General features: G+C 40.3%; 1 protein-coding gene across 3 annotated transcripts; it reads right to left on the minus strand.

The window, feature by feature from the left end:
* Positions 1-126: 126 nt before the first annotated feature.
* On the minus strand, positions 127-12457 carry larp4ab (La ribonucleoprotein 4Ab). Of its 3 annotated transcripts, none has more exons than XM_077528905.1 (15): positions 12087-12457; positions 8711-8849; positions 8338-8488; positions 8121-8257; positions 7830-7933; positions 7547-7657; positions 7346-7399; positions 6702-6914; positions 6292-6386; positions 5304-5534; positions 5131-5185; positions 4885-5049; positions 4678-4805; positions 4438-4597; positions 127-3033 (listed from the first exon to the last, which is right to left on the minus strand). In XM_077528905.1, the coding sequence occupies exons 1-15, from the start codon at positions 12087-12089 to the stop codon at positions 2647-2649; spliced, it is 2133 nt and encodes a 710-aa protein (XP_077385031.1). In that variant the 5' UTR covers positions 12090-12457; the 3' UTR covers positions 127-2646. The 3 variants fall into 3 exon arrangements, with proteins under 3 accessions (XP_077385031.1, XP_077385029.1, XP_077385030.1); XM_077528903.1 differs by having other exon boundaries at positions 8338-8572; XM_077528904.1 differs by lacking the exon at positions 12087-12457 and adding an exon at positions 10923-11932 and having other exon boundaries at positions 8338-8572.
* Between the last annotated feature and the right edge of the window lie 975 nt (positions 12458-13432).

Here is a 13432-nt window from a genome sequence, read left to right on the forward strand (position 1 = left end):
AAAAAAAAAGTTCCATCGAGCTCCCAAGTAAAAAAAAAGTACAAGCCATACCAGTGTGTAATTTTCAATTACAAATGCTTCTTAAGGCACTTGGTTGCTTAACACAAATTAAACACAAACACAAACACCGGATGCATATTTTATCTAAAAGATTTACACTGCTTACTTTTTTTTTTTTTTTTTTAAACAGATTACAAATCCTCCATCCGTATTAAACAAGTCCACTTTAACTAAAAGATACATTTGAGATAAACAGAACAAAAAAAAAAAGACATGCCTCGAGATAAAATAAAATGGAGAGTTTAAAGTACATCAAAATATTTCTCTGCTAACAATCATATGGCTATTTACAAATATTCAATAAAATCAGAAGTTAAAAATTGAATAACACAACATGTCTATTACAGTAATAATTACAGTAAAAAATGCTGTCTTAGCTACTAAATGACAAAACTAAGCAGATTAGTGGCACACCACTAAAAACAAACATTCATTCAACAGTCTAATCTGGCTATTTACATGGACAGTTAAACCTGACAAACATGTCGATTACATTTACATTCAATGTTTTATGAATATGCATTTCATTCATAACCCGGGTTTCATATTAGTCCAAGTATTAAGTTCAGAACAAAATCTGATCAATCAGGTTGCCCATCTTTAGGTCTTTTGTTCAGGAAAACTGGGCAACTGGACACATCATGCCATACTGCCATTGCAATAAAGTGAAAACTCAGATGGGACAGTAAGATAAATCACCATTTTCATTACTTACAGCAAATATCAATTTCCACAGTGTTACCTTAAATTGCTGACCAAGTAAAGGTTTCCTTTCACATAAAATAGTGACAGCTTGCTATGTGCCAATCCCCAATGAGATCACTACTCAAGTGATAGCTTGCTAATTAATGAGCGGATCACTCAGAATTTCACAGGTATTGCAGCTGAACTTACAAGAAGCTGCCATTAAAACTGCAAGACGTTGTGAGATATCCCAGTAGAAAGACAATACCTGAGAGGTAGGCAATAATAATAATAATAATAATAATTACAGATCTCGGCACCTTGTTTCAGAGGTTGACTGCTACCATTCCACCCCAAAACTGGACACCAACTAGTAGTAAAAGACACTCGCAAAGTGCAATTAGACTTTGCAAATATAACATAGCTGTACGCCTCCAATGTCTACAGTAGACATGGGCCCAATAGACCATTCCAGCTGACGTCACTGCTCGACTTCCACTGCGCCTCCCGGAGGGTAAACATCCCATAACGAATGAATGTACAGTTTGATTTTCGGCGAGCGTTTTCGTTAAAAGGTGGGAAATATGTTAAGTGTCACGAAAAACGTCCCGAGTAGGACACTACATTATTGCAACTCATTGAAACCAGCCGTTCAGAGCCGCTAGCTATAAAAAAATGGAGTTTGTTGGAAGGCAATGTGGAAGCAGAAGCTTAAGGTATACTGTTTTTGATTGCAACAGTACGTCGATCACTACTTTCATGGTGTAAATTGTCATTCATGAAATCCTTTGTCTCCGGATATACTTATCTTGCTGTATATCACAGTTTTCAATACTTAGCTTGCTGTATATGTCTTCAAGCTATCTTAGATTGCTAGCTGCTAACAGACAGCACATTTACAACACATTCCTCAGCAGAGATCAAGCCCGAGTTAGTGTTAATTGTGATAATCGTGCTAAATCATTAACTTTTTGTTCAAAATTACTTGAATACTTATGCAAAAAAAAGTATGAGTGATTGTTTCACTAAAGATAATTTGGCACATTCATCACATCTTCCTGGAATTTACAATCAGAGGTTAATGTTATGACCTATTGTATATGAAAAAGACAAAATCCACCTGTCATATAAGAAGATCTGAGCATATCCTCATACTTTTTGTGGGTGCAAAGCAGTTGCGTCGTAGTTTCGCGCTAGCCACCGTGCTAGTATTTCACTCCTCACCGTCTTACGCCTGGTATAGAATCACTGCCGCCAGCCAAAAGAATCATCTCATTTCTCTTTGAGTCACGCACAAGTTCACCATAGCATTGGTCGCTGATTTATCAACAGTTTGACCTGTTTTCCAGGTCATGCTGATTGTTTTCTAATTCACTCGCATTGACGACCTGCCCTCCGCCGCAAGGGGCGCACTTAAACGTGACGTCACACTGGAAGGGTCTACCCAAAAGTTGTTTAGGTCCACTTTTATTTCCCATAATCACTGAAAAAAATAAAAAAATAAAAAAATAAAAATAGCGAAATATAGATGAACAACCTGAGGTAAACCCCACAGTGAATGATTTATGTCCCCAAATTCCGCAATAGAGTGAATCCGCAATAGGTGAACCGTGTAGTGAGGGACCACTGTATATAAAGTAACATTTTGGTCACAGAAATGCATCTACCAGCCACTCACAATATACATATGAGTAAAGGACATATAAAATAATGTAGGTAGCACAGCTGTGATAACCCAAAAATTGAGCAAGCGCTGATGATCATGTAAAAAACATTTGTCAAAAGCAGCTTAAACCTAAAATATTCCTATTTACAAACTTTTTTTTTCTTTTTTTTTTTTAAATAATCTTACAATAAATATTTACACACGTGTCTCAGTTTACCAGTTTAAGAATTGTTCCGTTATTTTGGTGACCTTGGGGGAATGTTCTGTTCCTTGCCACTCCTCCTGAATCCACGCTGAGGGGAAAAGGTGTTGCCTGCGTTTCCCCCCGTGTTTCTGGGATTCTCCCAAACTTTCAGCCCTGCACCTCCACTTCGGCCAAAGCGATTATAGGCGTAAAATGTGCGTGAGAATTGACGAGGAGGGGGGCAGCTGTCTCCACGTTTCTCTGATTTGTCTGCAGCATCGATGTTACTGGCTCGTGGATCTTCCCCTCGATTAACTTTGAGCTCTTGCAGAGGCTGGGCGACGGTAGAGACAGGGGGGGCCGGAGAGGGTGTCTGTGCCGGTGGTCCATCCTTAGCGAGCCGCTGGCACACTTCTGCATAGCTGAGCTTTTTTGGCTCCTTGTTAGAGAAGAAAGGAAATTAATACATGTTAAAATAAACACTTGAAAGCATGATTTCTTATACAGTACTCAACATAAATGAGTTAGCCCTCTTTGTATCCATTTCTATGGTGCTGTACTCATGTACAATTGAGTTGCACCGATGAGATTTTATTAATTCACATCGATGTTTAAAGCTTGAAATTGACTAATTGCTAATTATGTGATTTTTCATATCTTCTTTCCAATGGCCAATTTAAAGAAGACTCAATGAGCCACCAAAATCACAAAATTTGTAAAACTAGTTAAAGAATGGCACACACCCATACTACCATAAGGCCCGGTCTGGGCCATAAGGAGGGGTGGGACAATTTCCGGTGGGCCGCCTTATATTTGCCGAAAAATTGGTTTCAAAATCTCGCCCCACACATTTGTTTTGTAATAAGCCCTTAAATGAGTGTCTTAAATTGACTGTTTCATTGTCAATCAGCATAAGCCATTATATAGCACTAACTTTGTTACCAAGGATTCGGCAACTAAAGCAAAATGGGAAAGCCTCCTGTGATTGCCGTTGCTCTCCAAGTTAGTGTCAGTCAGTGTGAGAAAACGTTCCAAAATAAGAGTTGCAACAGGATGTACAGTGTTAGCTACCTTAATCTTGATGGTTTAGCTTCATTTGTAAATGTGTCTTGTGAAGTGTAAAATGTCTTACCCCATTTAATGTACATTTGCTTATTGATTTCTTTTTGTCGTCTTTTTTTTTTTTGGCCCATTTTATGTTTACATACTTGTTCAGATAAACAATCGCGCTCTTCTAAGAGCATTCAACTGTAAATTACATGTTTTAATCAAATGCAATACGAATAGAGGAAATGCTCATCTATTTTATATTCATCCACAAAGTGTAAAATTGTACAAGTTCATTAAAACGTGAATTAAAGTGGGTTGGTCTGAGCCCTGAAACTCCAGGGCTGAAAATGAGCCCCAGTCCGGCACTGCCTACTATGTATAATATAAACAGATGTGGCTGACAAAATTCTTTTGGACAGTAATATTGATGCAAAGTTGGCTCAACGGGCAAAATTAAGTTCCTGTACCCACTGCTCCCTAAAATCTAATGAGCTCTTCCATTAGTCCATCTGTCAGGTCCCTACACATTTCCACATAAATGTGGCAGATTGCCAACTACCTATCCTACTTACGGCTCTACTTACAATGAGTGCTGAAGTCTTTACACATTACTGTACTAAAGAAGAATACCACAAAAGGAGCCTCTGAATAACTGAGCATCTAATCAAAATTTGCCATTTTCTACAACACCACCTTTCTATTTTGGAATTGTTTGAAGGATGAGTCATCAATTAGTGGTGGCTTAAGAGGAGATATTGTCACGAAGTGACCCAAGAGAAAAGTGAGTCTTTACCTGCTCTGAGGTGTCAAACGGTGGAGATGCTACTTCATGGACAGTTTGGCTACATGTGGAAGATACGTCTTCTGTTGGATTAACAGGCGTGATGGACGACACGTCTTCTCTTGGAATCGTAATGTCGGCCGCACCCACATCTTCGACCGGGGAAGAAATGCTAAAATGTAAGGAATCACATGTAAGTTTGTTGTAATTATTTAATTCATTTTGAACACTGGGTAACAGGGGACACTGCACCTTCTAACGGGCTGAGCTAGGTTCTGCTGAACCTCTGCAATAGGTGCCACATCTGGAGTAACAGGACTTGAAATTGGAGGTTCTGAGATGTTCGAAGGTTTAGTTTCATCTACTTTGTTGCATACAACCTGAGAAGGAAGTATAGGCAAGGGTAAACCGACAGTAGACATGAGACTGCAGGTAGAAGTAAATTAACAGATTATTTACCTTCTTGGTCACTTTTAGACCACGTACAACATCAGACAGACGCATCTCTGGTGTCTTCTCTTCTGTTACATGAACCACACATCCTGGCAATGGAGGAAAATTGGAAGCTGCCAGGTCAAACTTTGGTGGAGCAGGCACCTCGACTTCTGTCACAGGACTGGGCTTCTGCGTGAGGGGTTTCGGTAAACGATTTTAGATGCATGAAATATTGTTATACCGCTAATTAAAAATCTCAAAGTTGCTGACCATGTTATGTTCATCATCTCTTTTCCTCCTCATGCCTCTGTAGTTGTTAGTTCTCCTGAAATAAAAGCAAAAATATTTTGAGAGGTAGGACGTGAGGTAAGAACAGCAAACCTATAATGGGTACACTCACTGCCATTGTAAAATCTCAACGTGAATTAACGAGATTTACAGACCTAATTCGTACATCCCCGCTCAGGTCCCCACTGGACATGATGTCCTTTGCAGAAGTGTGTTTCGGGCTTAGGGAGGGCAAGCTGGCTGAAGTGCTGGCAATCAAGGTCCCTGGTGCCTGAAGGGGCTGTGAGGTCAAGGGCCTCAACAGGCCATCCATCAGAGCTGGAGGAGGAGCCATGGGAGGAGTTATGAGCGTGTCACCAGGTCTCAAGTGTCCATTTAAATTATTCCTGGGAACACAGAAAGGGCTTATGTCTAACAGTACATCTGAATGTTACACATGCATGAACACAAGACAGTTATGAGGGAAAAATACGTTATTAAGGGGTTTAACGCAGTCTGGGGTTGAACTGATCAGTTGATTAGTCAAACTGCTAATCATGTATATTTGAAATTTCGCCTTCCAATTGGCTAATTTACGGAGAGGACTTGCAACCCGCCCGTCTTCTGCTGTCACCTGACTATCACGCTCTTGAGTGGACAAATGTACGGCCAATAGGTGAGTGACGATATATCGGCTACTGACCCTTTAAGAAAAAAAAAGGGCAGCGCTAAGTGAAACTCCATCTTTGTCGCCAAAATATTATGTGCCACTCTACCCCAAATACAATAAAAGTTGAAGTGGGAACAGAGAAATTTAGAAGTTTTTGAAGCAGGGTTCCACTGTCCCGTTTTACAACACACTATGTAATGGAACACATGGTGTGACCGACCAGCTCATTGGAAAAGCATGTGCAAGGGTCCCACTAGTTAAAACGACAACATTCAGCATAAAAGCGAGTTTTATTTTTATTTATTTATTTAGTTATTTTTCCTTTCATGCTGGTTGATCAAAATGGGTCTTTACATGAAACCAGTACATGGCACAAATGTCAATGCCCCCACCCATCGAGTTATAAACGATTTTTTACGTCGCCCACTAAAAATGTATCTTTAGTCGTTGAACCCCGAAAACAGACTCGTCACAAAATCATGAACGGCACTTACCGGTTCCTGCATAGAGGTGGATTAGAGCTTGAATTTGCTTTATAGTTTCCCACACTGTTGTAAGCAGTCATGAATCCATTGTTAGGGAAAGGTGCCTGGATGCCATAGTAGTAGCGTGAAAGAAAATTTAAATACAAACTATTAATTCTAACATACCATACATAATCATTTAGCATTTAAAAATGAGAGTTGCATGATTACGGCACCTGGCCTTAAGCCTTTTCAGAACCTGTTTTTCATGTACTATGTATGATGTTAAGTAATGTATTTAACAGAAACTATATAATATTGATCACTTTGTATTTCCCTTTACTTTGCTTTGTTTTACTGTGCTGTGTGCGGCCAGGTCAGTACTGCCATCAATTGGAAGGTTAAACAAAATAATAAATAAATGTGATAAATGCTCTTACCAGAGGTGTTTCAAAGTAAGGCAGTGTTGTGGCATTCCAGGACTGGGCAAGAGCCGGATAGACTGGGTATTGCTGCTGAGCACTGTATACCTGCTGCATGTACAAAGGGGAGCCATACGCAATGTGAGGCTGGGCCTGCTGGTTGTACACACTGGGATCCACACTGCTGAAGCCCGGCTTACTAAAGAATGTGTTTATTGCCTTGATGCGGGCCTGGAAGGACAAAGCAGGAATTACGAGACAAGATATTTTTTTTTTAAACGTGAATCATCAGCATTTCCAGCGATGATTAGATTGTTAACTGTCGCCTTGGTCCCCTCAGATCTCATAATCTCACGGTCATTAGGCCATAAAACACTGCGCTGGCGAGGAAGGGGGGTTGGAGGGGAGTTGGGATAAGGGAAACAATGGGAAAAGGAATGATGATGAAGGACAGAACACAGCAAGAGTGAAAAAGAGAAATACAGAAAAGCAAAGTTCCTCCCCAGCCAGTGTCAGCGCATCTGGGTCCTTCCAAGCGCGATACTGATCATCACCGGGGGTTACGACAGTAGCATTCAAGGGGAAAAAAAAAAAAAAAACTGTCCAAAAACTACCAGAAGCAACAAGATCCGTATGATTATCAATTAACGCTCTAAACTCACCATTATTGGCTTCCCCTGAAATACTTTCACTTCCTCTCGTAGAAATCTGTAAGCCTGAGGACAGAAAGGATTCTTACACTCAAAACGTGTGGTATGCAAACCCCCATATAATCCTTACAGTTAACTTTTTCTATTTTTTTGCTATTAAAATAAGTCATTTTAACAAATAAAGTCAATTTTGAAATAAACGTAATTGTATACCTTCAGGGCATCCATATCTGACTGAAACGTTATGTACCAGTTGTTGTTGTGTGCAAATTCAGCACTTAACATATTTGGACACTGTTCATTTTTAAAAAGAGCCTCCACCTCCTGCAACAGTTGCAAAACACATTTTACAGCTCTACTCGCATTCTCACCAACAAGCAATCAATTCATTAACATTCTTTTTTCAAAACAGATGTTGATTTTTGCAAGCATGTAAAACAGAGGTTAAGTTGTAGGTGACAGTTCTTTATTTGCACAATGGAGGATGGTCTTTTACCTCTACTGGTGTAGTCTCCGGCACCTCTCGTAGAATAATAACGGAGCGACTGTGATTCGGACGAACTTTTTCTCCTGCTTCATCAACTTGAACCAATGGCAATTCTGTCACAGAGATAAAACATTATCTAAAATAATCATTGAAGTACTTTGTTTAACAGTGATCTGAGTTTTAGTTTATAATTTACAAGCAAAGGGTGTAAGAGCTGCAACAATAATTGGATTATTTAAGACACCAGTTAGAATTTGTCTACCAAAGTAAACAATGCATTTCATTTGCTATAAGTGGTACCTCTCAGTACATCAACAATGAGATCTGTGTCATTGGTGAGGGCTTTGATGTCCTCCATGCTTGCTATGGTCTTGATGGCAATAAATTGCTCACTGTCCATCCCTGATATCAGGTATTGGTCAATTGATAAGTTCTCTCTGGAAAACAAGTTTCTGAATAAGAAGCCAATACAACAGATAAGAAAAACAGATCAACCTAATCATTTCACATAATCCACCTTGAAAAGCAGAACTCCAGTTTTTTCTTTAAAGACTCCTTTAGACTTTCGGACATGGGTGGTTCTTTTGTGTCATCAACAGTGCACTCGCTTTGGGTGTTAAGGGCTAAATACCCTGCATTAAATGGGCCAGTATCATTCACACTGCCCTCTGTGGGCACACAGGCATAGTCAGTATTATTGGGAAAGTCGGAGTCACATCCTTTTCCACTGAGAGAGAGAACATCAGGGTGCACTGAGATGGGAGGTGAAGAGAGAGACAGGGTATCAACAGTTTTACATAAGAAAAATATGGATTTTTTTTCATGTAAATAAATGCATAACACTTCCGTGGCAGGACTAAACGAATATTATATGACAAGACGGCTCATACCTTCAGTCATGTCAGCGTTGTGAGGATAGTTCTGCAGCCAAGAGGAATTGTCTGTCCCCTCCGAGATGTCATTCTGGTGGGCAGGAATCTCCTGCCACACTTTGGCATTGGGGTTCAAAACGGTTTCCTTGGTGGTGACCTACATTATAAAAAGATATGTACAATTTGTAACGGTTCTTTCAGTTGTACATGTGTAACAAAAATGATGAGGTGAGGTAACAGTCCAACTGAAAATGACACTTTGGACTAATCGGACATGTAGACCATTAATCACACAACATTTGGACAATTTGGACTGTTCATTGGATAGCGAATGTAAAAACAGCGCTGGAAGGTCGCAGCCAAGATTCAAACTCCCGTACTTCAACACCTCAGACATGCTAATCACTCATTCATCATTTTTCCCCTTCACTGATGTCAATTTAAATGTATTAATTGTGCCTATAATTATGAGTTCACAACTGCATGCTACTATTAACTAGTCATAATGACAATGCAAAATTGTATCAGTTACAATCTAACTTCACAGCTACAGTAGTAGCTTGCAGATGTCAAATAGTGCAGATTTTCCCTGACATGTACTTGTGCTTCTAGTATGCTGCCAAAGTTGTCCTACTAGTGTAGAAACGTCATACAAGATGTGTCACAAAATTCATTGCAGTACCAGGGTTTTTCCTGTGTACAAAATTCAGAGGCGGCCACCTCCAGCCTGAGCCACTGATATTGCTCATCACAGGGCTCCAACTGTGTTGATTGAGCTCGGCAGGAACACATTATACAGTGATGCCTCTACTTATAAAAAAAAAATGGCAAAAATTAATGGCAACTTTGTATTCATATAATTTCTAATCTTGTCCCTAATGCAGCCCATAATTGTATTGGACACCGCCTCGAGTACAGATAGCTTAAAATAAGACTGATACTGATATTGGCACCAATACCTGGTATCCGTAGTTACCCATTATAGTAAGGGTGACACCACCTCTGCCTCATTTTGACCGAGGAAAAAACTGAGTACACAATATATTTCAAACCCAAACAACAAACTGAATTTCCCCCTACAAAAACGTCTTGCGACGTGATGTTTGCTTTGTCCAACAACAAGTGGGACCACTTGTGGCTGCTTCACCATGATGAGCCAGTTCACAACACTCTTAGGATCTGTTAGCTCCTTGCCATGAAGGACATGGCATTGCTGGAACAATCTCCCTACTAACCTGACCTGGCTCTGCCATTTTTCCCTTCTTTCCCAAGTTTAAGGTAGTGATTCAAGAGGATCCGTTTTGAAAATGTGGACAATATCGAATCAGGTAGGTCTGGGAAGGTGCATTTCACTTCAAGGGGATTGTTTCATGTAATATAACTTTTGTGACCTTAGTCTTGTAATTTTGACACACCTAGTACAGCAGTGAAAGGCACGAGTGTAAAAACAAAAACAAAACGGAAAAAAAAAAACATTCTACTTGTGTGCCCTAGTCATTCACCTAGAGCGTTTTGTCTTACTCGTGAGAAAGTGTGTAGTGTACTACTCCTATGACATTGCCGGATATTCAATAATTGCTCAGCTTTCCATAAGAAGGCAATACAGTAGTGGAAAAGGGAATACTGGTAATACAGTAAGACAGTCATTCAACTAGGTCCCCATATTCGTTCTATTAGTGAGTCTTGCTGAGTTTCGAGTGTGAAAAAAACAGCATACTAGTACTAAGTGATATTAAGCAATAAGCATATCAATCAAATGTTCCAACGGCTTTAAATAATGCTGGATTTTCAGTCTTTTAAGCATTCCAATTTAAAAATATATACTAAAATGCAAATGCACTGCATATGTAGAAACTAAGATGACTGAGGCACAAAATATAATTGATAATGGAATTAATCAATAAGCGGTGGGTATATAAATAATTGATTTCTCTAAATTCATAAGACTTTCAGCCAGTCAGTAAATATTTTCAGATTACTGGAGACCGTCATGAAAGCTGAATCATTATCTTTGATTCTTTCATCATTATTTTTCATGATTTCATTATCTTTGTGAGTGAATAATTATCTGATAAATAACGAGTAATCGATTGGAGTAATTGTCAGTTTCACTTGCAGCCTTAAAATATGAAGCTTTCAAAAAAAAAAAAAGTATAATTATACAGTGAACAAACATTTCTTTAAAAAATAAATAAAAATCATCCATATTTTGACGTAACGCTATACATACCATTTAGACGCCATCAACACCAAATGATATTTCAGGTGGGGTGGGTATTCAATCTCCTCAGCAGAATGACAAGCCACATTACGCGTTGGCCGTGCAACATGGAGACACATTCACTACTAGCAAGGTACGGGCTCATTAACCTGAGCTCCAATAATCCGGTTTTGTTCGCACGCCTACTGCGCAGACACAAACCTTGAGCCTCATTGGTTTCCGCATGCCGGTTCAGCCCGCCTATCGGACGCTCCATTCAACACACAAGCCTTGCATTCAACCCGGCTTCAAGCCTTAGCCGGGTGTGTACATACGTCATTCAAATAAGCATTTGCTTCGTTTGACATTTTCGAATTGTATCCTGATCGACATTCTGTAAAAGACGAGGCCCAACGGAGAAGCCAAAGTGCTCGGCCACTGGTTTAATTCCATGCGCGGTGCACCGCTGTTGTGGAGCGTGTCGGAGCACATGGCGCTGACGTTAAGTTCAAAAAAGGTCTCCAAACGTCTTCGCTAGGCTGTTAAAATGAATCCCGGACAGTCACGTTGATCCTCAAAAATCTTTCACCGCCCAGTTGTAATTCCCAAAAAACTGTTGGAACTTAAATTCTCCACCCATGTCACACATTAACCTTCATCTCAGCCCCTTTGGTAGCCACTTAGCTCGTCACCTAGCTTGTGTAACAGCTAACACAGCAAGGAGTCACGTGTAGGCCTGTAACACGCTGAACATTGCGCATGGATTCCAACTCAAAAGTGATGAAAGAAAACGTTAAGCCACAGGGGTCGTGTCACCTTACGCATACATGCTCCTAAAAGTAAAGCCAGTCGACAAAGGGCGGATTCTTTTATACGCCGTTTACTAAGACAGGTGAACCGCACAAAAGCCGCCATGGCTAGCTCATGGCTTATATGTTTACTAGTTGACCGTGACTTGTTCACCTTTTAAAAGGTTAAGCATTACGCATTTCACTGAGGCGAAATCGTTAAGATGCGCTTAATTGTAATTAAGCAACCATCAGCAAGTGAAAAACGCTGGTTCAAAGTTACAAAAACAGTCTGGCAGTTTAAAGTGCTAGATGCGGACGATACATTAAAAAAAAAAAAAAAAAAGGAAGAAGAGGAACAGGTTGTTGCACGCTAGCTAGCGTCCTAACTAGGCCACAAACTTACCATGTTTGGACTAGATATGATGACGTCCGCTTCAGTTTGCAGTTGCAAAACAATATCCAAGTGCTTTTGCGTTCCTCAATAAGGCTCTTGAGAGATCAACCACACTTCTCCAGAGTGCGGCTTTTTCCTCAACTACCGTCTCCCCGGTAACACGCAGAGTCCAAACACGAGGAGCACGATACACCTCCTAACTACGACTGTAGGCACACGGACGGCTACCTTGGTTGTTTAGAATCAAAAGGTAATTCACATTTTACGACGTTATTCTCATTTGAACCGACTGGCTTCGATGGACTGTTTGTGCAGCATGTGACAGCTACGTCGTCCTCTACTCGCGAGTCGCTACCGGTGTGGCAGCTCCGGAGGGGCGGCACTTCGCCTCCATAGCGACATCTACGGCCGAAATTAGAACAAACAGAGCGTGTCCTAGGGCTGCGGATAAACGGTTAAGTGTGGGACGCTCCAGGCACACGACCTTGCGAACTCCCCCCTTCAGCCCACCCCAAAACCCACTAATCTGTAAAAGGTTACAAAGCCATTCCTTAAGCTGTATGAATGCAATCAATCTGTGAAGAGCTAAAACAACAGCAACAAAGCCATTCATAAAGCTTTATTTAGGAGTCCAGTGAACCATGGTGAGAGCCATTATTCACAAATAGAGAACATGGAACACTTCTGAACCTTAGGACCGAGACTACAGAAATTACCCCAAAAGCGCAGTGACGACTCATGCAGGAGGTCTCAAAGAAGCCCAGAACATCCAAAGAACAGCATGCCTTCCTCGCCTCAATAAAATCAGTGTTTGTTTATGACTCAACGATGAGGAAGAGACTAGGCAAAAATGACATCTGTGGCAGTGTTCCAATGTGAAAACCATGGCTGACGAAGAATAAAGGCTTGTCTTGCAAAATACATCTCAATGATTCTCAAGACTTTTAGAAGTCCATATTCTATGGACAAACTAGACAAATGTTAGTGTGTCTTGTTACCATCTGGCATATAAAAAAAACTTTCAGGGGAAAAAAAAAATACAGTAAAACATGATGTGTGTAGTGTGACGCTGTGGGGCTGCGTAACTACTTCATGACATGGATGACTTTCTGTGATTGATGGGGACCATAATTTCTGATCTTCAACAGAAAATCCCATGGAAGAACATTTGACAGTTTGTAATCTGAAGATGAAGCACACTTTGATTCTGTAGCTGGAAAATTATCAAAAACACACCAGAATGTCAACTTGTGAATAAGGGGAGAGAAAAAGCAAAATGAAAGTTTTGGCCACTCAAAGTCTGCACTCGAATCCAATTGTAATGCTGTCACTTATAACCTAATAAAGGCCTTTCA

This window comes from Festucalex cinctus, chromosome 8 (assembly GCF_051991245.1).
Source record: "Festucalex cinctus isolate MCC-2025b chromosome 8, RoL_Fcin_1.0, whole genome shotgun sequence".
NCBI classification, from domain to species: domain Eukaryota; kingdom Metazoa; phylum Chordata; class Actinopteri; order Syngnathiformes; family Syngnathidae; genus Festucalex; species Festucalex cinctus.

Coding starts and splice junctions, on each gene's coding strand:
- larp4ab (XM_077528903.1), bottom strand. Junction 8,258..8,337: donor CTGGAGTTCTGCTTTTCAAG/GTGGATTATGTG, acceptor CTTGTTTTCCAG/AGAGAACTTATCAATTGACC. Junction 5,186..5,303: donor AGCGGGGATGTACGAATTAG/GTCTGTAAATCT, acceptor CTTTTATTTCAG/GAGAACTAACAACTACAGAG.